The sequence below is a fragment of the Macaca thibetana genome, chromosome X (assembly GCF_024542745.1).
Source record: "Macaca thibetana thibetana isolate TM-01 chromosome X, ASM2454274v1, whole genome shotgun sequence".
NCBI lineage: Eukaryota > Metazoa > Chordata > Mammalia > Primates > Cercopithecidae > Macaca > Macaca thibetana.
This window is the reverse complement of record NC_065598.1, coordinates 88492688-88520085: the sequence shown is the minus strand read 5'-3', so window position 1 is coordinate 88520085 and position 27398 is coordinate 88492688. Positions and strand designations below refer to the sequence as shown.

General features: G+C 34.5%; 1 protein-coding gene across 1 annotated transcript in view; it reads right to left on the bottom strand.

Moving 5' to 3' along the window:
* Positions 1–2557: 2557 nt before the first annotated feature.
* PCDH11X (protocadherin 11 X-linked) overlaps positions 2558–27398 on the bottom strand; it is a 724020-nt gene continuing 699179 nt past the window's right edge. Inside the window, 1 exon segment of the mRNA XM_050777390.1 lies at positions 2558–7561. Within this exon segment, the coding sequence (XP_050633347.1) occupies positions 6885–7561 (677 nt within the window). The 3' untranslated portion in view covers positions 2558–6884.

Here is a 27398-nt window from a genome sequence, read left to right as displayed (position 1 = left end):
CACAACTTTTTTCTTTTAGTTTATGAAAAATCACTTCATTCCAAATATGTGGTGTCAAAGAGCCAATTGGTTTAGGTGTAAAATTTAAAAAGAGTTAAGGAAGAGGCCAACAGTTTTCTCTCATTAGACACATCTTCAACAGTCTTTCTTCCTGAACAATGTCTAGCAAATATACCCCAATAGATAAACCTGAGTTTCAAGGCACCAATCTATCACATCATAATCAGTAATTTTTATACAATGCTAAAAAAAAGTAAGGCATGTCAGAATCCATCTGATTTTGTGACCAGCACAGCAAGAATAAAAATTGACCTATCAGATTAATTTGTCCTTGGTTTCAATAGGTTCTCTGGATCTTCCACTGTTCGCGGTGATTTCTGAAATTTTCATTGCTAGTGGGACATACCACAACACTCATTTCCTAGTTAGCAAATTTGGAAAGGGAAACACATTTACTTAATATGTTTCTATTAATATTTTATTCTCAATTGTTTCATTAGAGACTGAGAAGGTAAAATAAAATGAGAAGGTGGTCATTTGTGTGATAGGTGGGAACCGGAGGAAGGAGTATGTCCTGAATTGTCCTAGACTTCAAACATAGGGAGGAAAAGTGGGTCTCTGCTTCAGTGGTGAAGAGTAAATCCTGAGTATAAAGCAAAATGATTCCAAGTGCTAACTTTTACATGTTAAAAATGTGCTGTCACTTACTCCTGATAGCATGTGATGAGACAAAATACATTACCTCTGGAATCTTCCACACAAAAACCCATAAGCCCAGTCTAAACATGAGAAAAATTATTAAAATCTCAGTAAGGGACATTCTACAAAATACCTGACCAGTATTCTTCCAAACTGTCGAGGTCATTATCAACAAGAAAAGTCTAAGAAAGTGTCACAGTCCAGAGGAGCCTAAAAAGATACAATAAATAAATGTAATGTGGAATCCTAGATGGGATTCTGGAACCAAAAAAAGGACTAATGTCCTTAATAATAAAAATTAGGGCAATCTGAATAAACTATGGACTTGCGTTGATAATAATGTATGAACACTGGCTCATTAATTATAACGAATATGCCATGTTAAAAATAAGAAAAACTAGGAGTGAGGTATTTGAGAACTCTGTATTATCGTCACAATTTTTCTGTAAATCTAAAACTGTTCAGAAAAGCTTAAGAAAACATCATATGACCAGATTTCAGAACTAAATTGCTGACAAATTACTTTCATTTTTTCATTTTCTTCATTTATATATTTTGCTTCTGTTTTACCCCAATTAACTTTAGAATACTTTAACTGATAAGAAAGGAGTTAAGCCAGTGCACAAATTAAACTTCAGTTGTTTTCATGCATTTGTTGATTCTCAGATACTCGAAGTGGATATTAAATTTGTTACCCAATGTACAGAAATAAAATTCTGAACTGAATTGCCTGCATCGGGATTGTCCTTGTTTTATTTATTTATTTATTTATTTTTGAAGCCATTGTCATTACTCCATCAACATCTTATAAGTCGGTGTGATCAGTTCCGACAATAAGACCAATAACTTCAGTGTTTTTAATCAAGCCAAATATTAGCTCACGTATTTTTCCACTTGTTGAAATAGAAGACATTTATAATACTCCTTTTCAGTAGGGCATTGTTTCTCCTATTCAGAGTATGTTTTCATCATATTAACTTTCTCAGTTTCTAGAGTTCTTACCAAGGTTATTATGATAGTATCTATATATAACTTGGTGATTCCCAATCAACTTCACAAAATAAGTCACAGCAAGTTGTGAGTTTTTTTTTTCCCCAAATGGTTGAAGTGAAGATGAGAAATAACACAAATTAACCTAAACATATATTGTGCTTCTTCTAAAACCCCAATCTCCTTTTTGCCAGAGGTTAAAATGTTGCTTGATTTAAATTTTCTTTTCCTTTTTTTCTTTCTTCAGCAGCTAACCCTTGGTGAAAATGAATAAATTAATATCAGAATAATAAATATATGAGTGAGAAAAGAAATCATACAAAAAGGACTGGACTGTGGAGTATGTAATTCTTAATCAAACTTTGGGGCTAATAAAATTCTAAATGCAATTACATATTTAGTGACACCATGCAGTTTGAGAGGTTTCGGTGAATTATCTCCATTTTGCCAAAGTGAAAACAAAGCCAGGAGTAAAGTTATTTTGTTCCGCAAATATTATCAACCGTCTCCAGGAACTTATTTCACCTGGATCTCCTATGGTTGTACAGAGAAATCCTTAGGTAACTTTTACATTAAGTGAAGCAGTAGATCTAATCTAGAATAAATAAATATCACTTAAATTTTGTCTTGAAAGATGCTAAATAAATGCTCATAAAAACTACAATAGTGTTCAGCAATTTTGAAAAGTGATTGAAATTATGTTCAAGTCAGAAATTATACTGAAGGAGCTATCAGAGTGAACAAAAATATGCAAACTCCGAAATGTACCACTGAAAAAGGGTCTTTTACTCTATACACATTTGAAAATCTATTTAAAATAAAGTGAATCCTTTGAGTTTTGAATTAACACACACAGTAAAAATGAATGTTTATTTCTCATAACTTTTATTAATATATATATTAATAAGAAAACATGCAATACAGAACCTGAAATAGAACAATTAATACCAGTTTGCTGCTGGATTACATACTGCCATCCTTGGCCATACAGTAGCCAACCTTCTTACTTCCAAAGCATGATTAGAACTGCTTTAGGATACTGTTCATTTTCAGATGCTGTATGATATCACAGAGGAGGAATCTTCCCACAATACAAACATAAATACATATTTCATAAAATTCTTAATATTTTAAGTAGGGATAGTATAAATTTCACACAGTTTACTCTTTAAAAAGTATCACTTACAATCACTAAACAATTGCCATCAATTTTTTTTTATTTGTGCACATACATTTTTCTGAATAGATTTTTTGTTACTGCTGCTGCTGTTGTCAACTTACACTGCTTTTAAAAATCACATTTACTAAAAGCACATGATGGTTAGTGTAAGAAAGCTACTGTGAAAGAATATTTTAAGGCCTCTGCATAAAATTGATCTGGTGTGGTAATTGGCACATAATATAGAAAGGTTTTTGTAGAAATGCATTTCAGCTTCTCTTGCTCTCATGTTTTCCCGGCCAACTGGGCCAGTTGGAAACATTCAAGATAGTTACTAATGATCATGATAAAAAGTTTACCTAAACTAACTCTAAATTTGGTTTCAAAAAATATAAAAGAAGAAAGATAAGAAATAATAACTATCATAAAAAATATAAATCAGAAGAGTATAAATAAAAGTCTAAACAAGTAGATTTTCGTAAATGTATATTAGGAAGTATACACACCTTCAGTAATACCATGAAAAAGAAACAAACAAACAAACAAAAAACTAATGTTGAAATATACATGTGAGTAAAACTCCCTTAATTTTCTCAGGATTGAAAAGGATTTTTTTACGTGTGTGACATGATTACATTTTCAGAACTGAACAATTTGTGATTTGTTTAGTCAATTTTTTCCCATTTAATGACCGTGTGTGATAAATATTAGTTTTGGAAGGCAGAGGCTCTTTGTAACTGTTACCATTACACAATAGCACTAACCATTTAATGATCATTATTTTCTAACCAAATTTACATAATCAAAAATAAAATGTTAAGTAACTAAATAAGACTACACAAAATTACTCTCTAAATTTATTACATTGTAGATACCATATGTAAAAGCTAATTTTTAATACACTGGCACAATATTAGCTAAAACGAAGGTAAAGTTTAAGAAAAGAATGTGTATGCTCGTAGCATATAAGATACTTAGTATTTGAATACATACTCACAAGTGTGATATAGTAATACCATAGCTAGAAAATTAATCACAATCTAATTGAATATGGACACAAAATAGAATAACTACTTTGAATGTATTATTCTCATATAAGTCATTCAGTTTGAAGTTTTAATTTCAAATCAAACGAAATCCTTTTTAAAACAAACATTTTTTGATTGTTGGTTCAGTAAGACATTTTGCAGTTCTAGGACTACATATTCATACATCACAATAGCCACTTGTGTACTGTGTCAACCTATACCACTGTCTATTCAGCCACAGAAATAACTTGTAATGTGATGAAAAAGGTATCATCAGATCTGAAGCCCTAGAAGTTACAGGTTTCCAAGGCCAGACCTAGTGGAAGCTTAGAAAGAGATGGCATAGGGGAGAATAACTGGGCTCATACCCCTTGCCTCTTTGGCTACTCTCAGCCTGCTTCCATTCAAAGCCTCTCTGGTAAAAACCAAGAAGAGGGTGCCCAGTCATTTAATATTCTAAACACAGTCTAAGTCTGATTATAAAATCAGAGTTAGAAAGGGTAATAAAAGCGTATTGGTTCATTCCTATATCTATAGGAAAGGTGTCAAAAGTTCACAACACAAGTTTCCAGATATGAGGATTTAAGAACCTCCCTAGTAACTCAATAAATTCTACCATCAGAAGAAAAATCCCAAATATCCAACTTTGGGTCCTATTTGATATTTTTTAACATAGATAGTAACCATTAAGATGCCTGACAAGCTATTTAATAATCTTTCAGCCTCTTCTTTTTATTCTTTAAATGTGTGTATCTGTGTGTGTGTGTGCATGTATGTGTGTGTATAGATCGTAAGAAAACTAAAGGTCTGCAGAGAGAAAATGTGAAAATAATTAAAATACAAGAAAAAAATCTCACTCACATCATCTTTGCAGGTATTTGAGGCAAAAATATGTTCTAAAATCTACTGGAAGCACTGACTTTTGTCACTATTGGTTCTTTTCTTAATCTTCCCCAAGTTTAAGATTTTCAACATCAACAACAATAGCAAAAATATCAACACATTTGTATGATAATAATTTAATAAACTTCCAAATATCATCAGTCCTTCAGGATTCACGTGCACCTGGAAAGCCAGTAGGCTCCAAAACCCTTGGAACATTAACACAAAGGATAAAATAAATAAATTAATTTTACTAATCAAACTCTGATAGTTAAAAGTTAAGAAGTTATTCTGCACACCCAATAAAATATGATTTAAGGAGCTTTACAATGGATGAGAATAATGTATATTCTGAAAACGCTACTTAATCTGCTGGACACATGAAAAGAAGCTTTCTCAACACTCAGTGGAAAACCGCACCAATGAAATTATGCAATTACCACAGTTTATGTTACAAAATTTACACACAGTTTCATCATAAATTAAATATCAAGTTACACGTTAGAAAATCTATGTCTAATTTAATCAATGGGAGATATTGACTCCCCCACTCCCCGACCACCCCCGTTAAACATCAATTGTCTCTTGGTTTAGTGTTACACTGAAACAAGGTACTTTCTCAGTTTTGCTATGGAAGAAAATAAAGTTGATGGTGTTTCTGTAAATTTATAAAATGTGCACATAGAAGATAATGGCCAGTTAAGAGATAAAAGAAGGAAATAAAGAACAGACGAGAGAAGAAAACTAATGTTTTCTATGAATAATACTGTTTCTTTGCTTAGAAGAACATATTTTATTTCATATATGAGATTTTGATGGTTTTTGTTCTGTGCGTGTTTTTCAGGTATTTCTTGTTGAATAAGGCACAAGCAGTCATGTGCCTTATTTCTCCCTCTGCATTTTTCCTTAAAATTCTATGTTTGATGTAGATTTATAATTACATTTCTTGAAAAGTTCCTTCCTGATAGTCTTGTTGTTATTAGTGGTTTTCTTCGGTAAGTTGAGCTAGAATAACAAAAATCCCTTAGTCTTATAGATTTAGTATATGGTTTTATCTACAGTTATATGTATTTGTTATTTTTACTGAACACCCTTTGGTAACAGCCTATTGAGCTGTCAAATCAACATTTAAATCTTCCTGAGTTTCTCCACAAAATAGTAGTTTACCGTCAATATTGTAAGTGACTCGTGCTTTGAATGCATCCACCTCCTTTTAATTTTCTAGGCTGTTACATACAAATTCCCAGAAGTAAAGATCCAAGTAATAATGGGCTACAGGCTTAAAATGGCAGATACTGTTTTATTTCTGATGTACTTTACACTAAACTATTAAAGTAAAAAGAGGCCCTTTTTAGCAAATAGTTGCCTAATTTGGGCAGTTATTGCACTTCTGTGTCTCGAACTCTACTAAAGAGTAGAGAAATAGGTTGTAGATCTAGATCTGTACAGTTTATATATATTCCTTATTGAAAATGTATATACAAATTATATCAACAATATAGTACTGGAATAAAGTAGAAAACATGAAAGCAGAGAGAGAGAGACACACAACAAGTGGTATTTACACTACCTACTGTGTATTTTGAGGGGAGACTCACTAACAACAACAACAACAACAACAAAATAAAACCTGAAAACAACAAACAAAAATCAAACAGAAAGCCCAAAAAAAGGCTAGAATATGTATACCTTTTACCATTATTTGAACAAAAGTTTAGATAAACTAAAGGTAAACTTAGAAAATAAGATATTTCTAGGCTTTCCATTTGCTACATACTGGTTCCACACAATCAGCATGGAAAAAAATCAGTAATATTGCACACGATGATAAAAATAACAAAAAATACTGTACATCAGAAATAGTACGCTCCGTCATGATAAGCCTTACTGTACAAGGGGATGCAAATTGTTAAATTCCTTTTCTTTTTAAATACACATTCTGAATTAAACAAATTGCAATTTTTTGGTTAACTTTTGACTAAGGGTCTAGCTCTAGACTTATTCTGGTATCTGTTTCTATTTACATAGCTATTTACAAATCTGATAATCAGAATACTCATTGAAATTGTATCTTAAATTTTGATTACATATGTCTTTTCTGAAAATTTGAAGTAATTATTTTAGCTTTACAAGGGATGTTCTTCCATAATGGGAGAATCACCTTTGGAGGGTCTGGCCTTTTGGCGTGGAGTGAAGGTTGTCAAAGGAATGACTTTAATTGAATCATCACTGGGATGAAGTCTCTCAGACATGGTGTAAAACTGAGATGTTGCACTACCTTGCACTCCCTGATCAACAGAGCATAGTCCATCAGCACCTTGCACCCAACCTTGCTGCAAACTGACTGATGATTGGGCCTGGCTGCGATGGAGGGCAGTAACCTGGGGCAGAGGAGAGCCGTGGCAGATTGCAGCAGCCTGTGCTAAAGGAGGGCTGTAGCAGAGGGCTGAGGCCTGTACTGATGGTGGGCTGTGGCGAAGTGCAGTAGCCTGCGCTAGAGGAGGACTATGGTGGAGAGCAGAGATCTGTATTGGTGGAGGGCTATGGCATAATGCGATGGTCTGTGTCACTGGAGGGCTGTGGCAGAGAGCAATGGTCTGTGTCACTGGTGGGCTGTGGTGGTGAGTAGAGGCCTGTGACAGTGGTGGGCTGTGGCATAGAGCAGAGGCCTGTGCTTGCGAAGAGCTGGAATCATTCAGAGACGCTGGCATCCAGCAGGCATCAGAATGGCCATAGATGAGACACTCTTGAGTGCAGTTGTCGGAGGCCTCTTCCACAGTTGGTTGAACAGTTATTTCTGCAGCTGTTGGGGTGAGGAAACAAATAATAAAATTTATATTTCAAAGGCGTATTTTTATTAGCTACTTAAATGACATTGTGACAAAAAAAGGTAACAACCTATATACAAATGCATTACAGACTTCCATTATTTATAGAGTTGGTATTTTTAATTTGTCAATAATTCTTAGGGAAGTATAAATGACTTGGAGTGGGTAGAAGAGGTCTCATTATCATAACTGGGATCCTTTGGCCTAGTATCCCAAATGTAGGTATTTTTTATTGTATCTGTGACCCTCAAGGAAACTATGATCATTCATCTATACATGCAAGTCAGCCGAAATATGGCTTCTAACTAGCACTGAGAGAGGACATGAAAGCAAAATGAATTGGAAAACAAATTATAAGAATATATAATGAATTAATTATAGCTAAAAATAGCTAAGAATAAATTACATACATTTGGAAATGTAGTTTATTGAACTCTAAGATATGCCTTAGTTTCAAGAATAAAATATAGTCAAAATTATTTCAAAGATAATTAATTTCTGTGCTCTTCATTTTCTGAAATCATCATAAAATAGAGGTTAGCAACATAATAAACTAGAGATCCAAGTACTTAGCTGTAAACTATAATAGTTTGTAATACTCTTTTTATGAAATTTCTGTATAGTCTTCAAATGTCAATAGATATCAAACATCAATAAAAATATTATACAAATTTTAGTAAAATAAAGATGGAGTTACTATATCTATATAAAGTTTACTTGAGAGCAAGAAATGCTATCCAGTATAAAGAAATATATTATATGACAATAAAAAGATCAATTCTCCAAGAAGACATATCAATCCTGTATATATGCACCTTACAACAGTGCTTCAAAATACAAGAAGCAAAATAAACTAGAAATGAAAGGAGAAATAGATATATCCACAGTCATAATTGGAGACTACACTACTCCTTAGAACTTGATGGAAAAAATAGAAAATCAGTAAACACATAGAAGATTTGAGCAATATTATCAACCTACTAGATCAAAATTTATATTAGTAGAACTATTCAATTTTAGCAAGTTAGAAACAGGGGAATATCTTCAAATTGACATGCAGGTTCTACAAAAAGATAACAGCTGACATTATATTTAAAGGTTAAATATCGAATACTTTTCCCAAAAAATCACAAACAGAAAGGTTGACACCACTCCTATTTGACATAATATTGTAAGTTCTAGCCAATGAAATAAAGCAAGAAAAAGAAATGAAAGACATACCATTGAAAATAAACAACACTGTATCTATTCACAGACACATTTAGGTATATATGTAACAAAATGTGTGTGGTATCTGTGTGCTTAAAATTTAAAAAAATGATAAAAAATAAAGAAAATCTAAATAAATGGAGAGATATACCACGTTCATAGCTTGGAATACTCAATATTGTTATCATGTCAGTGGTCCCATAATTGATCTGTAAACTCAACATAATCTAAATAAAAAGGAAATCCTAGATGGATTTTCTGTTTTTGTAGATATCAACAAGCTGATGCTATAATTTATAGGGAAAGGTAAAGGAATTAGATTAGCCAACCAATTTTGATTAAAAAAAACCTACTTGTGGACTCACATGATCTGATTTCAAGATTTACTATAACATGTACCTAATCATTACAATGTAATATTAGCAAAATAATAAATACAAAATGATTAATAAAAATAGAATAATCAGTCCAGAAAGAGATCCACAAAAATACAAAGTTATTTTCTACAAAGGTCTGAATTCAATGGCTAAAGTATAGACTTTTCAACAAGTGCCGATAGAATGATTATAGATTTTAAACAGAAAATTAAAACTTGACCCACATCTTTAATCTTATAAAATAATTAACTTGGACTCAATCAAAAGTCTAAATGTAAAATGTAAAACTATACAACTTCTATTATAAAATATTGGAGAAAATCTTTGTGACTATGAGTTAGGTAGCATTCTTAACTACAACACCAAAAGCACAATTTATTTTTAAAAATATGCTAAGTTGAGCTTATTTGTAATTAAAAATATTTACTTTGCAAAAGGCAATGTGAATGAATGAAAAGGCAAGCCACAGACTGTGTAAAAATATTGGCAAATCACATTTCTGACAAGGGAGCTGTATATTTTAAAAAGGATGTAAACTAACAATAGATTTTTTTTTTTCCAAGATGACTGATTGAATCCTTTTATCATGCCTCAATGACTTGGAAATAGCACAATAGTGCATAAAGATCAACTTCGTGAGCTTTAATCCAAGAAGAAAAATGAGAATCCACCAATACTGTGAAGGGTGCCCCAGGCGCCAGGGAGGGGGACATGGGCAAACAGTCCTTGTGATGGCATCCAGCTGATAAAAGTAAGTGAAGCCCCAGTACATGAGAGAGACAGAGAGCCTCCCTCTGTGACTCACCTTTCTACTGGGGATCTGAGCAACCCAAGAGGAGGGAGAATATTTTGTTCTTTAAAGTCCTGGTGCTAACTTGGGGAGAGGCTTGGAGACCTGTGAGGGAAAAACACCAGGAAAAACTACAGATATTTGCCCAGGCCAAGGACTGAGAGCAGAATGCCGTTTTTAATCCAGGCACATACAAAATCAGCCATTCCTTTGAGACCTAGCAGCATGGTCATGCAGGTATTTTAGTCTCAGGACAGAGATTGGAACACCTGCTCTGGAGCCGGGTACGGGCTTCCACAGCCAGAATTGTAGAAAGCCCCACAGCAGTAGGCACCAGAATTGTACGCTCCCCTGTTGAAGCCCTGGGGCAGGAGAAGAGCTGCTATAGCTGTGTTTTCTCCTGGGGGATGAGACTTTCATTCAAGGCCAGCTGGCAACCTGAAACTGACTTGCATATGCCATTAATGGGTGCTGCAGCATGCTCCCCTGAGATTGTGGTATAGCAAGGCCCTCTCCATTCCACCTCCATGCAGAAATCCAAGACTTGGAGCACCTACTTGTTTGAATCAGCAATCTGAGTTGCCCCACTCTTCATGGACATAAATTGTGGTATGGCAGGCACTTTTATTACTGATAATGGTGATTTTTTGCTTTCGTATTTGTTTTTTTTGGATCAGTCTAGCTGAGGGTATATCAATTTTATTAAATATTTCAAAAGATGAACATTTGGCTTGTTAATTTTCTTAAATATTTGTTTTCTTTATTGCTGAGAAATTCATAATTTCTTTATTCTTGCTTTGGGTTTATTTTGCACTTATTTTTCCAGCTTCTTAATGTAGAATCTTAGGACATTAATTTTAGATTTCCCCTCATCACTAATATAATTATTTAAAGTTTTAATATTTACTGTGGACACAGTTTTAGTTAGTTGCATCCCATAAATTTTGCTATATTTTATTATAATTCCATTTAAAATATTTTCTTACTTTTTTATTTCATTATTGTCTCATCAAAGTATACTGTTTAATTTCCAAATATTGTGATTTTTCTGAGATAGTTTATTGTTATTTATATTTTAATGCCATTAACATAAATAAACATATTCTATGTGCTTTCAATTCATTTGAATTTAATAAGTTTTTTAATAACCCAGAAAATGATTGTAATAGTGCATTTTTATGCTGCTGATGAAGACATACCCAAGACTCAGTAATTTATAAAGAAAAAGAGATTTAATAAACTTACAGTTCCACATGGCTGGGGAGGCCTCACAATCATGGCAAAAAGTGAAAGGCAAGTCTTACACTGAAGCAGGCAAGAGAGAATGAGGGCCAACCAAAAGAGGTTTCCCCTTATAAAACCATCAGATCTTGTAAGACTTATTCACTACCGTGAGAACAGTATGGGGAAAACTGCCATCATGATTCAATTATCTCCAACTGAGTCCTTCCCATAACATGTGGGAATTATGGGAGATACAATTCAAGATGAGATTTGGTGGGAACACAGAGCCAAACCATATCATTCTGCCCCTGCCCCTCCCAAATTTCTTGTCCTCACATTTCAAAACCAATCATGCTTTCCCAGCAGTTCCCCAAAGTCTTAACTCATTTTAGCATTAACCTAAAAGTCCACAGTCCAAAGTCTCATCTCAGACAAGGCAAGTCCCTTCCACCTATGAGACAGTAAAATCAAAAGCAAGTTTGGAGGGTTTTCTTCTTATAAAACAAGTTTTTCTTGGTCTACAAAAAGACTTAGAAAGCCACACAATGATACTGGGGGATATCAACATCCCACTGACAGCATTAGGCAGATCTTCAAGACAGAAAACTAACAAAGAAATTCTGAACTTGAATTTGACACTTAACCAGTTGAACTTAATAAACAAGCACAGAATACTCTACCCAATATACGTGTATATACAAAATATACATTCTTCTCATCTGCACATTGAGCATCACTAAGGTTGACCACATCCTTGGCCATAAAGCAAGTCTCAATAAATTTTAAAAAAATTGAAATCATACAAACCATTGAAAAAATAAATAAGATTGACAGGCTACTAGCTAGATTAACAGGAGAAGATCCAAATAAGCACTGTCACAATAGACAAAGGTGACATTACAACTTATCCCACAAGAATTCAGAAGATCCTCAGAAAATATAAACACCTCTGTGCACACAAAATAGAAAATTGAGAGGAAATAGAGAAATTGCTGGAAGCACACAATCGCCCAAGATTGAATCAGGAAGTGATTGAAACTGTGAACAGATCAATGCTGAGTTTTGAGACTGAATCAGTAACTTTAAAAACTACCAAACAAACAAACCAAAAACGAAACCCAGACCAGATGGATTAACAGCCAAATTGTACCAGACATCTAAAAAAGACATGTTACCAATGCTACTGAAACTATTTAAAAATAAATTTGAGTAGTAGGGACTTCTCCCTAACTTCTTCTATGAGGCCAGCATCATCCTGATACCAAAACCTGGCAAAGACACAACAAAAATGAAAATTATAGGCCAATATCTCTGATTAACAAAGACACAAAAATTGTCAAAAAAAAAAAAAATACTAGGAAACTGAATCCAACAGCACTTCAAAACATTAATTGACCGTGATGACTGTGATCAAGTAGGCTTCATTCTTGGGATGCAAGGTTGGTTCAACATATGCAAATCAATAAATGTGATTCATGCATAAACAGAAGTAAATTTTTAAAAAAATGTGATCATCTCAATAGACACCGAAATGACTTTTGATAAAATCCAGCACCTCTTCATGATAAAAGCTTTCACATGTTAGGCACTGAAGGAACACACCTTAAAGTAATAAGAGTCATCTATGACAAACCCACAGCCAACATCATACTAAACTAGCAAAAACTAGAAGCATTCTTTTGAAAACTAGAATAAGACAAGGATGTCCACCTTCAGCACTTCTATTCAACACAGTACTGGAAGTGCTAGACTGAGAAATCAGGAAAGATAAAGGATTAAAGACATCTAATTAGGAAAAGAATATGATAACCTATCTCTATTCATGGCCAGTAGGATTCAATATGTAGAAAACCCTAAAGAACATTGAAAGGCTCCTGGAACACAAAAGATTCAGCAAAGTTTCAGCATACAAAATCAATGTGCAAAAAGTAGTAGAATTTCTATACTTTAATAATATTAAAGCTGAGTGCTGGATCAAGAATAGAATTTTATTTGCAATAGCCAAAAAAAAAAAAAAAAAAAAGAAAGCTAGGAATACATCTAACCAAGGCAGCAAGAGGTTTGTACAAGAAGAACTACAAAACGCTGCTAAAAGAAATCATAGGTGACACAAACAAATGCAAAAGTATCCTATGCTCATGGATTAGAAGAATAAACATAAAAATGACCGTACTACCCAAAGCAAAATACAGATTCAACCCTCTTCCTATCAAACTACCGAAGTCATTTTTCCAGAATTTGGAAAAAAAAAACTGTTCTAAAATTTATATGGAACCATGAAATAAGCCAAATAGCCAAAGTAATCCTAAGCAAAAAGAACAAAGCTGGAGGCATTCCATTATCTGATTTCAAACTGTACTATAAGGCTACAGTAACAAAAAGAGGACGGTACTCATACAAAAGCAAACACATAGACCGATGAAACAGAAACAGAGAACCCAGAAATAAAGTTGCACACCTACAGCCATCTAATATTTGACAAAGTTGACAAAATTAAGCAGTGGGGAAAGCACTTTCTATTCAAGAAATTGTGCTGGGACAGTCTAGCCACATGTAGAAGAATGAAATTGGAACCCTACCTATCACCATATACAAAAATTAACCTAGGATGAATTAAAGATTTAAATATGAGACCAATAACTGTAAGAATTCTAGAAGGAACCATATGAAACACCATTCTGGACATCAGCCTTGGCAAAGAATTTATGACTAAATCCTTACAAGCAATTGCAACAAAAACAAAAATTGACAAATGGGACTTGATTAAACTAAAGAGCTTCTGCAAAGCAAAATAAGCTATCAATCAGGCAAACAGACAACCTATAGAATGGGAGAAAATATTCCCAAAGTATATATACATTCAGCAAAGGTCTACTATCTAGAATCTATAGAGAACTTAAACAAACAACATGCAAGAAACAAAAGCCTTCATTCAAAAGTGGGCAAAAAATATAAACAGACGGCCGGGCGCGGTGGCTCAAGCCTGTAATCCCAGCACTTTGGGAGGCCGAGACGGGCGGATCACGAGGTCAGGAGATCGAGACCATCCTGGCTAACACAATGAAACCCCGTCTCCACTAAAAAATACAAAAAAAATTTAGCCGGGCGTGGTGGCGGCGCCTGTAGTCCCAGCTACTCGGGAGGCTGAGGCAGGAGAATGGCGGGAACCCGGGAGGCGGAGCTTGCAGTGAGCCGAGATCGCGCCACTGCACTCCAGCCTGGGCGACAGAGCGAGACTCCGCCTCAAAAAAAAAAAAAAAAAAAAATATATATATATATATATATATATATATATATATATATATATAAACAGACACTTCTCAAAAGAAGACATACAAGGGGTCAACAAACATATGAAAAAATATTCCTCATCACTCTTCACCAGATAAATGCAAATCAAAACCACAAGGAGAATCTATCTCACACCAGTCAGAATAGCTATTATTAAAAAGCCAAAAAACAACAGATGTTGACCAGGTTGTGGAGAAAAGAGAATTTTTATACACTGTTGGTGAGAATATAAATTAATTCAGCCTTTGTGGAGAGCATTTTGAAGATTTTTCAAAGAACACAAAACAGAATTACCATTCAACCCAGAAACTCTCATTACTGGGTATTATTTCCAAAAGAAAACAAATTATTCTACCAAAAAGACACATGCACTTGCATGTTGACACAGTACTATTCACAATAGCAAAGACATGGAGTCAACCTAGGTGTCCATCAATGGTGGATTAGATTTCTTATATATAGCACATGTATATCATAGGATATACGCAGTCTTTAAAAGAACAAACTATGTTATTTGCAGCAACATGGACGCAGCTGGTGGCTATTATCCTAAGCAAATTAACACGGGAACAGAAAGCCAAATATCACATGTTCTTCCTTATAAGTGGAAGCTAAACATTGTGTACTCATGGAAATAAAGACGGCAGCAAAAGACACTGAAGAGTATTAGAAGGGAGAGAGTGGGGAGAAAGGGTTGAACAACTATGAATATGATGGGATTATTCATACCCAAAACCTCAGCATCACACAATATACCCAGGTAACAAATATGCACATATACCCCCAGAATCAAACATAATAGTTGAAATTTTAAAAACTAAAAAATAACAATAAGAAAATAAAGAACTCAATTTAAAAACTGGCAAAAGTTTTTAAATAGACTTCCTTGATAGTATAGACTATCAAGGAAGATATGAATATGTCAGATAAGCATATAATTAGAGGCTCAGCACAGTCAGATATTAAAGAAATGCAAATTTAAAATACAAAGAGATACTCTTCTATTTGAGTGGTTAAAAGAAAAACTAAAAATACCAAGTGCTGGTAAGTATTCCAAACATCTAGAATCTTCAATTAATGCTGCTGCTGACACAGAATGGCACAGGGAATTTAGATAACAGTTTGTCAACTTCCTATAAAGCTAAACATATACTTGAAAAACAAAAACAGATAAAAAACAGCAATCCCAGTCCTGCATATTGATGCAGAATATTTGAAAACTTATGTTATCATAGAAATTTATATGTGCAAGTTAAACAGCATTATTAATAATCACCAAAATGTAGAAATGACCCTTACTGTCTTTCAGCTGGTAAAAGAATGAACTGTGTCATAGCCATACACTGAAATACTACTCAACAATACAAACAAGCATATTGATTCTTAGAGCAACATGGATGAATCTCAGATGAATTTTGCTAAATGAAAGAAGCCATAATCAACAGTCTACATCGTGTATGGTTCCTATTATATAACATTCTGGAAATGGCAAGCTTACAGGGATGAAAAACATATAGGTGACTGTCAGGAGCTGGGAATTCAGGTAATGTTGACTAGCAGAGCAACACAAAGAAATTTTGGGAGTAATGAAAGTGTTCTCTATATGAAAATGGTGATGGATACATGATTGTATGCATTTGTCAAAACTGGTAGAACTACAGAACATGAGTGAATTTTATTGTATGTAAATATAAAAAACAGCAATGAGTGTTTCCAACTGCTGAGAAATTGTACTTTTTATAAATTATTTTTGCCTCCTTTATTCAATTCAGAATTATTTTTTCCAGAAAAATATTCTAATCAAATTAAATAGTATTGGAGCCAAATAATACATGCTTCTTTGTGGACTCACTGCTTGAAATATTTTTAATACAAAGTTATCAAATTCAAAATATAATTTTGAAAATAATGTGTGGAAATATTTAAAAACATAAGAATATCATACTTATTTACAGAAACTAAGGACAAAGTATAATACAAAGGTTTTCTAAGACATTTAGCCTCATACATTTTCTACCTTCACAAAGCTAGAAAAATGACAATGATTTTTGTTTAGGTGCATGGTATTAAGAGCAGAGCAGGAAGGAAGAATTTGGGTTTTTTTAGAGAAAGAAACTGTCCATATAATCATCACTATTTTTTTAACTTTGGATTGCAACTACTAGTTAATTTCAAATAACTTTATAAATGATTGGTATAATTTGTTTTCACACTTAGGTCTCCAGAAAAGAAAAAAAAAAAAAAAAACATTTTCTTTTTCTTCTCTCCCAACATGTGTGCTTGCTGAGTGATAATGACAATTCAAATTTTTGTGCGTAATTTTAAAAACTAAAAATAGAGATTCAATTTCTTATAGAGTCCAGTGACTGTCATTATCCTATCATTCTTAGTACCAAAAAATAGGATGTAAAATAAGTTATAGTAAGACTAATAGCTCTTCATTAGATAACCATTTATCTTTCTTTATTTAGAGCTCACTTAAAATAAACGTGTCACTAGGAGATTAACGTTTAAAATGTTCTTATTTTTGCACAATTATATTTGAGAAATAGTTGGGAATATAGAGTTTTATATATTTCCGATAGTATTAAACCATAATCTCAGGCATGAAAATACGTGAACACACATATAACTTTACTTTCAAACAAAATTTAATTTCCTGGTCGTCAGAAAAACAATTTATCCGGTAGCCTGAAATTTCACAAAAAATAATACATCATCGTTTCAACATCGAGCTTCTAGCCTATTTGTGATGAGGAAATTGATGCAAAGTCATTTTCACTGGAAAATGATATAATTTATAATTATTCCTTTTTAACAATTTTTTTGAGATATAGTTTATACCTTAAAATTCACCCATTTAACATGAGATATTCAGTGGTTTTTAGCATATTCACAGTATTGTGCAACCATCTCAATTCTGGGACATCTTTATCACTTCAAAAAGAAACTATTAGCAGACACTGCCCATTTCCCGTCAAACCACAGAGCCCTAAGCAATCTCTAATCTACTTTCTGTCTCAATAGATTTGCCTGTACTGTACATATAATAGAAATGCAGTCCTTTATTCGGACGGTCAGGTAAGTGGTCTGTTGTATTTAGCATAATGTTTCTGAATTTCATTCATGTTGTACTATGTATCAGTACTTCAGTTCTTTTTTACTACCCAAGATTATCTTTTTTTTTTTTTTTTTTTTTTTTTTTTTTTGAGACGGAGTCTTGCTCTGTCGCCCAGGCTGAAGTGCAGTGGCCGGATCTCAGCTCACTGCAAGCTCCACCTCCCGGGCTTACGCCATTCTCCTGCCTCAGCCTCCCGAGTAGCTGGGACTACAGGAGCCCGCCACCTCGCCCGGCTAGTTTTTTGTATTTTTTAGTAGAGACAGGGTTTCACCGTGTTAGCCAGCATGGTCTCGATCTCCTGACCTCGTGATCCGCCCGTCTCGGCCTCCCAAAGTGCTGGGATTACAGGCTTGAGCCACCGTGCCCGGCCAAGATTATCTTTTATAAGGATATGCTACTTTTTATTTATCCATTCATCAGGTCATGGACATTTGGGTTATTTTTGTCTTTTGGCTATCGTGAACAATGCTTTTATTAACATTTATGTAAAAGTCTGTGTGCTGGGTCATGCCAACTCTGTTTACCATTTGAGGAACTGCCAAATTGTTTTCCAAATTGGGTGCACTATTTTACATAAACATCAGAAATACATGAATGTTCCCATCTCCCTATGCACTTACCAGCATTGGTTATTATTTGTCTTTTTTATTACAGCAATCTCAGGAGTAAGAAGTGCTATCTCATTGTGATTTAGATTTGCATATCCCTAACTGCTAATGAAGTTAAATATTTTTTGATATACTTACTAGTCATTTGTTTTTATTCTTTGGAAATATATGCCTATTTGTATTTTTTACCCATTTAAAAATTATATCTTATGCATTACTATTGTTGGATTTTACAAGTTCTTTTTATGGTCTAAATATAAGACCCTTATAAGATACACAATTTACAAATATTTTCTCACATTCTGTGGTTTGTCTTTTCACTTTCTTGATCATATCCTTTGACGTACAAAAGTTTTGAAGTTGATGAGGTATAATGTATTGTTTTTGTTGTTGCTTGTACTTTTAGTGTCAGATCTAAGAAAACTTTGCTTAATGCAAAGTCATAAAGGTTTACTCCTGAGTTTTCTAATAGTTTTATAGTTTCTGTTCTCAGATTAAGGTCAATGATCATTTGGAGTGGTTATTTCTATGCATTTTGTAAGGAAGTATCTAAAAATTATCCTTTTGCATGTGGATATCTGGTAATCCCAGTGCCACTTGTGGAAAGACTATTCTTTATTGACTTTAATTGGCTGAAAATCAATTGTCTGTAAATATGAGGGTTTATTTATGGACTGTTAGTTCTATTACATGCATGTATATTTCCTTAGGTCAGTATCACACTAGCTTGATTGCTATTGGTTTGCGGAAAGTTTTAAAATTGAAAAGGCTTAGTTATCCAACTTTGTTCTTATTTTTCACAATTATTTTCGCTAATCTAGTTCTCTTAAATTCCCATGGTTTTAGGATTAGCGTCTTATTTCTGCAAAATTCAAGTTGAATTGTGTCAAATATGAAGATCAATTTGTGAGGGATTGTATCTTATAATATTGTCTTACAAATTAAGAACATGGGATGTCTTGGCCGGGCGCGGTGGCTCAAGCCTGTAATCCCAGCACTTTGGGAGGCCGAGGCGGGCGGATCACAAGGTCAGGAGATCGAGACCACAGTGAAACCCCGTCTCTACTAAAAATACAAAAAATTAGCCGGGCGCGGTGGCGGGCGCCTGTAGTCCCAGCTACTCAGGAGGCTGAGGCAGGAGAATGGCGGGAACCCGGGAGGCGGAGCTTGCAGTGAGCCGAGATCGCGCCACTGCACTCCAGCCTGGGGGACAGAGAGAGACTCCGTCTCAAAAAAAAAAAAAAAAAAAAAAAAAAAAAAAAAGAACATGGGATGTCTTTTCACATATTTAGATTGTTCATTTCTTTCACCAATAGTTTAGAATTTTTAAAGGATAAGACGTACCTTTGTTAAATTTATTTCTAAATATTTTATTTCATTTTATTCTACTGTAAATGAGATTTTCTTAATTTTTTAAGAAATGTTTAATGCTAAAATATAGAAATACACTCAACTTTTAATATATTGCTCTTATACCTTGAAGCACTGCTAAAGTATTAGTTTTAAAAAATTTTTAATAGATTTCTTAAGATTTTCTGTATAATAAACTCATACCATCTTCAAATAGAGATAATTTTACGTTTTTCTTTACAATCTGGATGTTTTTGTATCTTTTTTTTTTTTTTTTTTTGCCTAGTTACCAGTCGTAAAACATCCAGTACAATGTTTAATGTTTAACAGAAGAGGTAAGTATGGACATCCTATGTCTTGTTTCTGATCTTATGGGAAAAGCATTGAGTATTTCACCATTAAATGTTTTGTAATTTCTCTTGTTGTTTCTTCTTTAACCAATTTATTACTTAGGAAGATGTTGTTTAATTTCTATATACTTGTTAATTTTCCAAATTTCTTTTGTTATTCATTTCTAATTTTCTTTCCTTTTGATCAGAAGACATATTCTGGATGAGTTCAATCTTTTCAAATTATTGAGGCTTCTTTTATAGCCTACCATGTAGTCTATCCTGGAAAATCATGCCTGTGTACTTTCAGAGTCTATGTATTCTGCTCTTGTAGTTGGATACATGTCTGTTAGGTCTAGTTGGGCTAGAGTGCTGCTTGAGTCTTCTGTTTATTGATCTACTGCCTAGTTGTTCTATTATTGAAAAAGGAATTTAGAAATATCTGACTATTATTGAAGTGTCTATTTCTCTCTTCAATTCTGTCAAATTTGCTCCATGAATTTTGTGGCACTGGAGTTAAGTGAATATATGTTTGTAGTATTATTATTTTCTGATAGTTTGACCATTTTTTTATGATACAATGTTCCTCTTTATTTCTGGTAACATATTTTAAAGTCTTTTGTTGCCAGATATTAGTGTAGTCACTTCAGCTTTCTCATGATTCTTACTTACATAGTATAATGTTTTTCTGTAATTTTACATTCAGTGCATTTGTATCTTTGAATCTGGAGTGTGTGTACTGTAGGCATATATTCAGATCTTATTTTGTAGTCTATCTGACACTGTTCGCAGTGTTTTAAGTTGTTTAATCTATTTACTTTGTTATTAATATCATGAACTGATATCTGCCATTTTTCTTTTTATTTTCTATAAGTTTCATGGTTTCCTCCTGTTTCTCCTTGCAGTTTTCTTTTGCATTAGGTGAATACATTCTAGTGTAATATTTTAATGCTTTTAATGATATTTTTCACAATACATGTGTGGGTACGTATATGTGTGTGTATGTGTGTATGAGTGTTATTCTCTTAGTGTCTAGTGCTTGAATCTTAATTTATCAGAGTTGCTTTTGACTTAATGTAAGTTAATTCCATGGGACATAGAGATATTACTCCTATATACCTGTATTTACTATTTACTTTTCTGTAACATATATATGTAAAAAATTCAATAGCTGCATTGCCATAATTATTTTTATTGAAGCTGATAACAGGGGAGTAGTACATAATTATAAATTATATTTTATTAACCTTCCTATTTTACAATTTTGTTCTTTTATTTCTTTTTCTGTGAATTCTAGTTATGATCTGGTATCATTTCTTACTCCAATGCTTTGCTTCTACCTATCTTTGTGCTAAAGTTGTAATTATGTGTTATTATTATGTATGACATTTCTATATGTTATAGACCCAACAACAAAATTATATATAATTGTGTATATATAATTATATATGTATATATCTTATCTTATACAATTGTTTATATAGAGATGTATATGTATATATCTTGTTTTATACAAGGGTTTGCAAATTCATTAAGAGGAGAAAAAGAAAAAACATAATATTATACTGTCTTTTACATTTGCCTACATCATTCCTTTTACTGCCAATATTGGGTTTTTTAATGTGATTTCAAATTACTATCTTGAGTCTCTGACTTTCAGCCTGAAGAATTTCCTTTAGTATTTTGTGTAACATGAATATGCTAGCAATAAATTTTCTCAATATTTGTTTGTCTAGGAAGGTTTGTATTTCATTTCTGACAAATATTTTGCCGGATAAAAAACTATTTCTTACCTTTTTTTTCTTAACAACTCTGTTATTTCACTGCCTTCTTGCCTTCTGGTATCCACTGAAAGTCTTTTTTTTCCCTCCAAAATTTTCTCATTTTCTTTATCTTTCAGTATTTTTACTGAAATGTGTCTGTGTGGATCTCTGTGTTTATCAGACTTTATTAAGTTTATTGTGTATATATGGCTTTTATCAAATTAAGAAATTTAATAATATTATTTCTTCTAGTATTATTTCCACTCCTTTTTCTTCTTTCCTTCTGATACTCCCTTTCCTCATCATTGTTCTTTATTTCTTTTTTACTTCAATGAAGTAAATAGATTAAACAACAAAAAACAAGCCAAACATTGTCAGAGAGAATAAAAAATAAGATCTGAGTATATACCTTTTTCTTTGTTCTTTTTTTGTCTCTTTTTCTTTAGATTATATAATATCTATCAACCTAAATTCAAGTGTTCTGATTCATTCTTCTATTGGTTCAAATGCACTGTTGAATCAGTCTAGTAAATTTTACATATTGATTAGAGTACTTTTCACCTCCAGAGTTTCCATTTGGTATTTTTATGCTTTTTATTTCATTATTGATATTCGGTATTTGATAAAATATTGGCATTTTACCTTCCTTTACTTATTTAAGCAGAGTTTCTTTTAAATCTTTGAATATGATTATAATGGCTTCTTTGTAGTTATTATCTGTTAAATTTGACAACAGAGCTCTCTCACAGTTAGTTTTTGTTGCTTGCTTTTTTTCATGTGTAGCTCACAGTATAACTCATAATTTTGTCACAGAATACCTCATAATTTTATCAAAAACTAGACATTTTAGATTATATATTGCATCTACTGTGAATACTGATACCCCTACCCTCTCTGGGACTTGATTTTGTTGTTGTTTATTTACTTGCTTTGTTACTTGGCTAGAATATTTGGCGAAGTCTATATCCCATTGAATGTGTTAATTCTGATGTCATGCATCAGAGGGTACGGCCTTAAGTATGGACATACACTGAGATGTCAGTATTTTAGCTAAGGTTTCTTTGACAGTCTCTTTCCCTGATTTTTCAGCTAAACTACCTGCTTCATTTGGTATCCATTCTCAGCCAGTTAGGCTCCACTCATTACTGGCTGATTGCTTGATTGTTTTTGGCAATGTCCTAAGGCATAAATTGCTCAGCAGTCTGATACAATTAAATTTGAGCCTCTTTGCAGGGGTAGTCTTTAAGGCAAGATTTGGATGTTGGTTCTGACCCAAGCAGGCTTTTTCTCTGCACATTTTCCTGGTTCTCTCTGCTAAACTTACAGCTAATCTACAGTCATTTAAATTTTAATGTAATTTTTATTAATTTTTTAGTTTAGTTTTTTTTTTTTTTTCTTCTCTCATGGAGATATCAACTTGTTCTTATTGCCTTATCAGCAAAATCTCCAGTTTTTGACAACTCCCTTAGCTTGAACTTCCCCATACTTTGCTCCAAATGAAGTCCCTTCTCTTGAGGACAGCTTTGGAGTTGTCTGTATTTATCATCCCCTGGGCCAAATATGTGTGTCACTGCTTTCAAGATAAAAATGAGAACAGTAGCCTGCTTCTTTTAAATGTATACCTCTGCTTTTTAGCAGACAGGTGAAGTATCCTCTGGTCTTCTTAACGTGCCTAACCTAGCATGGAATTTCTACCCTATAAGTAAATTGGAGTATGGGCAACTAGGCACAGTGTTCTTAACCACTCTTGCGTATAACAGAGCTTCTGCAACACAGACCTATTAGAAATTAGAAATCCTGGAAGCCTGTGCCTCAGTGGAAGATACCTTAACCCTAGACTTGGAGTTGGAGGGAAAAGGAGTTCTGCGTTTTTGAATGACCCTGGAAGGGATGAAGATTTTGTCACACTAAATTGTGTGGAGAGATATGGATTATGATTCAAATGCCACAGGCTCTCACTACTCTTGCAGAATATTATTAGATTTTCTAGAATAAGTGCTTCTCCATTTGCTGTTTGCTCTTAGGACAATCTCTTAAGTTGCTTCCAACCTTTGGCTGCTGTGAATAACGCAGCTATGAATATGGGTACTAATATCTGTTTGAATCTCTATTTCAACTACTTTTGAGTATACACCCGGAGTAGAATGGCTGGGTCATATGGTAATTTTATGTTTAATTTTTTTTTTTATGAATCACTATACCATTTTCCTTAGTAGCTGCACCATTTTACATTCCCATCAGCAATGTATTAGTGTTTTAATTCTTTCACATCATTGTTCTTTCTTTCTTTCATCTCCTGAGACTTATTCACTCTCACAAGAAAAGCATGGGAAAAACCCACCCTCATGATTCAATTACCCCTCACTGGTTCCCTCCCACAACACGTGGAGATTATGGGAGCTTCAATTCAAGATGAAATTTGAGTGGGGACACAGGCAAACCATATCATTCTGCCCCTGGCAACTCCCAAATCTCATGTCCTCACATTTCAAAACAAATCAGGCCTTCCCAACAGTTCCCTGAATTCTTAATTCAGCAATAACTCAAAAGTTCACAGTCCAAAGTCTCATCTGAGACAAGGCAACTCCCTTCCACCTATGAGCCTGTAAAATCAAAAGCAAGTTAGTTACTTCCTAGATACAATGGGGATACAGGCAATGGGTAAATATGCCCATTCCAAATGGGAGAAATTGGCCCAAACAAAGGGAGACTACAGGCCTCATGAAAGTGTGAAATCCAACGAGGTGGTCAAATATTAAAGCTCCAGAATGATCTCCTTTGGCTGCATATTTCACATCCAGGTCACACTGATGCAAAAGGTGGGTTCTCATGGTCTTGGGCAGCTCTGCCCCTGTGGCTTTGCAGAGTACAGCCTCACTCCTGGCTGCTTTCACAGGCTGTCATTGAGTATCTGTGGCTTTTTCAGGTGCATGGTGCAAGCTGTCATTGAATCTACCATTCTGGGGTCTGGAGGATGATGGCTCTTTTATCATAACTCCACTAGGCAGTGCCTCAGTGGGGATTCTGTGTGGGGACTCTCATGCCACATTTCCCTTCTGCACTGCCCTAGCAGAGGTTCTCCATGAGGACTCTGCTCCTGCAGCACACCTCTGTCTGGACACCCAGGAATTTCCATACATCCTCTGAAATTTAGGTGGAGGTTCCCAATTCATGACTTCTGTGCACCCACAGGCCCAACACCACATGTAAGACACCAACGTGTGGGGCTTGAACCCTCTGAAGCAATGGCTTGAGGTGTACATTGGCCCTCTTTAGCCATGGCTGTTGTGCAGGGCACCAAGTCCCAAGACTGCACAAAGCAGCAAAGCCCTGGGCCTGGCCCACAAAACAATTTTTTCCTCCTAGACCCCCCAGCTTGTGACTGTAGGTGCTGCCATGAGGACCTCTGACATGTCCTGGAGAAATTCTTCCTATTGTTTGTGTGATTAATATTTGACTTCTCAATACTTAGGAAATTTTCCCCAGGCAGCTTTGAATTTTTCCTCAGAAAATGGGTTTTTCTTTTCTATTACATCATCAGGCTGCAAATTTTCCAAACTTTTATGCTCTGCTCCCGTTTTAAACATAAGTTCCAACTTCAAACCATTTCTTTGTGAATGAATAAAACTGAATGCATTTAAGAGCACCTAAGTTACCTCTTGAATGTTTACTGCTTAGAAATTTATTCTGCCAGATACCCTAACTCATCTCTCTCATGTTCAAAGTTCCACAGATATCTAGGGCAGGGGAAAAATGCTACCAGTCTGTTTGCTAAGGCATAGCAATAATCACCTTTGCTCCAGTTCTCAGTAACTTCCTCATCCATTTCTGGGACCACCTCAGCCTGAACTTTTTGGTCAACACCATTCAACAAGTCTCTAGGAACGTCCAACTTTCCCACATCTTCCTGTCTTCTGAGCCCTACAAACTGTTCCAATCTCTGCCTGCTACCCAGTTCCAAAGTCACTTCCACATTTTTGGGTATCTTAATAACAGTGCCCCAATCCTGGTACCAATTTGCTGTATTAGTCCATTTTCTTACTGCTATGAAGAAATACCCAAAACTGGGTAATTTAAAAAGAAAAAGAAGTTTAATGAACTCACAGTTCCACATGGCTGGAAAGGCCTCACAATCATGGCAGGAGAAAAAAGGCATGTCTTACATGGAGGCAGGCAAGAGAGCATGTGCCGGGGAACTGCCCTTTAGAAAACCATCAGATCTCTTGGGACTCATTTACTACAATGAAAACAGCACAAGAAAAACCTGCCACCAAGATTTAATTATCTCCACTGCATCCCTCCCACAACACATGGGGATTATGGGAGCTACAATTCAAGATGATACTTGGGTGTGGATGCAGCCAAGCCATATCAGGGCACATAAGGTGTTTTGATACAAGCATGCAAAGTGTAATAATCACATCATGAAATATGGGTCATCCATCCCCTCAAACATTTATCTTTCATGTTATAAACAATCTAATTACATTATTTTAGTTTTTTTTTTTTTTTTTTTTTTTGAGACGGAGTCTCGCTCTGTCGCCCAGGCTGGAGTGCAGTGGCCGGGTCTCAGCTCACTGCAAGCTCCGCCTCCCGGGTTCACGCCATTCTCCTGCCTCAGCCTCCGGAGTAGCTGGGACTACAGGCGCCCGCCACCTCGCCCGGCTAGTTTTTTTTTTTTGTATTTTTAGTAGAGACGGGGTTTCACCATGTTAGCCAGGATGGTCTCGATCTCCTGACCTTGTGATCCGCCCGTCTCGGCCTCCCAAAGTGCTGGGATTACAGGCTTGAGCCACCGCGCCCGGCCATTTTAGTTATTTTTAAATGTACAGTTAAATTATTATTGACTATAGTCATCCTGTTGCACTAACAAATATTAGGCATTATCCATTTATTCTAACTACTTTTTTGGAATGATTAACCATCCCTGCCACCCACTCACTTTCTCTACTATGCTTCCCAGCCTCTGGTAATCATATCTCACACTCTATCTCCATGAGTTCACTTGTTGTAATTTTTAGATCCCACAAATAATTGAGAACATGCAATGCTGATCTTACTGTGCCTGGCTTATTTCACTTAATATGATAACCTCCAGTTCTATCCATGTCGTTGCAAATGACTCATTTTTTATATGAATGAATAGAACTACATTGCGTATACATTTTATATTTTCTTTATCCATTTATCTGTTGAGGAACACCTAAGTTGTTTCCAAATCTTGTCTATTGTGAAGAGAGTTGTCATAAATGGGGTGGAGATATACAATTTCTGTACTTTGGGGTATATACCAAGAAGTAGAATTGTTGAATCATATAGTAACTCTACTTTTAGTTTTGCGAGGACCCTCTGAACCGTTCTCTTTAGTAGTTGTACTAATTTACATTCCCACAAATAGTGTATGAGGGTTCCCTTTTCTCCACACCCTCTCCAGCTTTTGTTATTGCCTGTCTTTTAGATAAAAGCCATTTTAACTGGGGTGAGATGATATCTCATTGTAGTTTTTATTTGCATTTATCTGATAATCAATGATATTGTGCACCCTTTCATACACCTGTTTGCCATTTGTATGTCATCTTTTGAGAAATGTATATTCACATTTTGTGTCCATTTTTTAATTAAATTTTTTGATTAAATTATTAAGTTTTTTTTTTTTTTTTTTCAATACAGTTGTTTGAGCTCCTTAAATGTTTTGGTTGTTAAAACCTTGTCTGGGGGCGGGGGTGGTAATTTGCAAATATTTTCTTCCA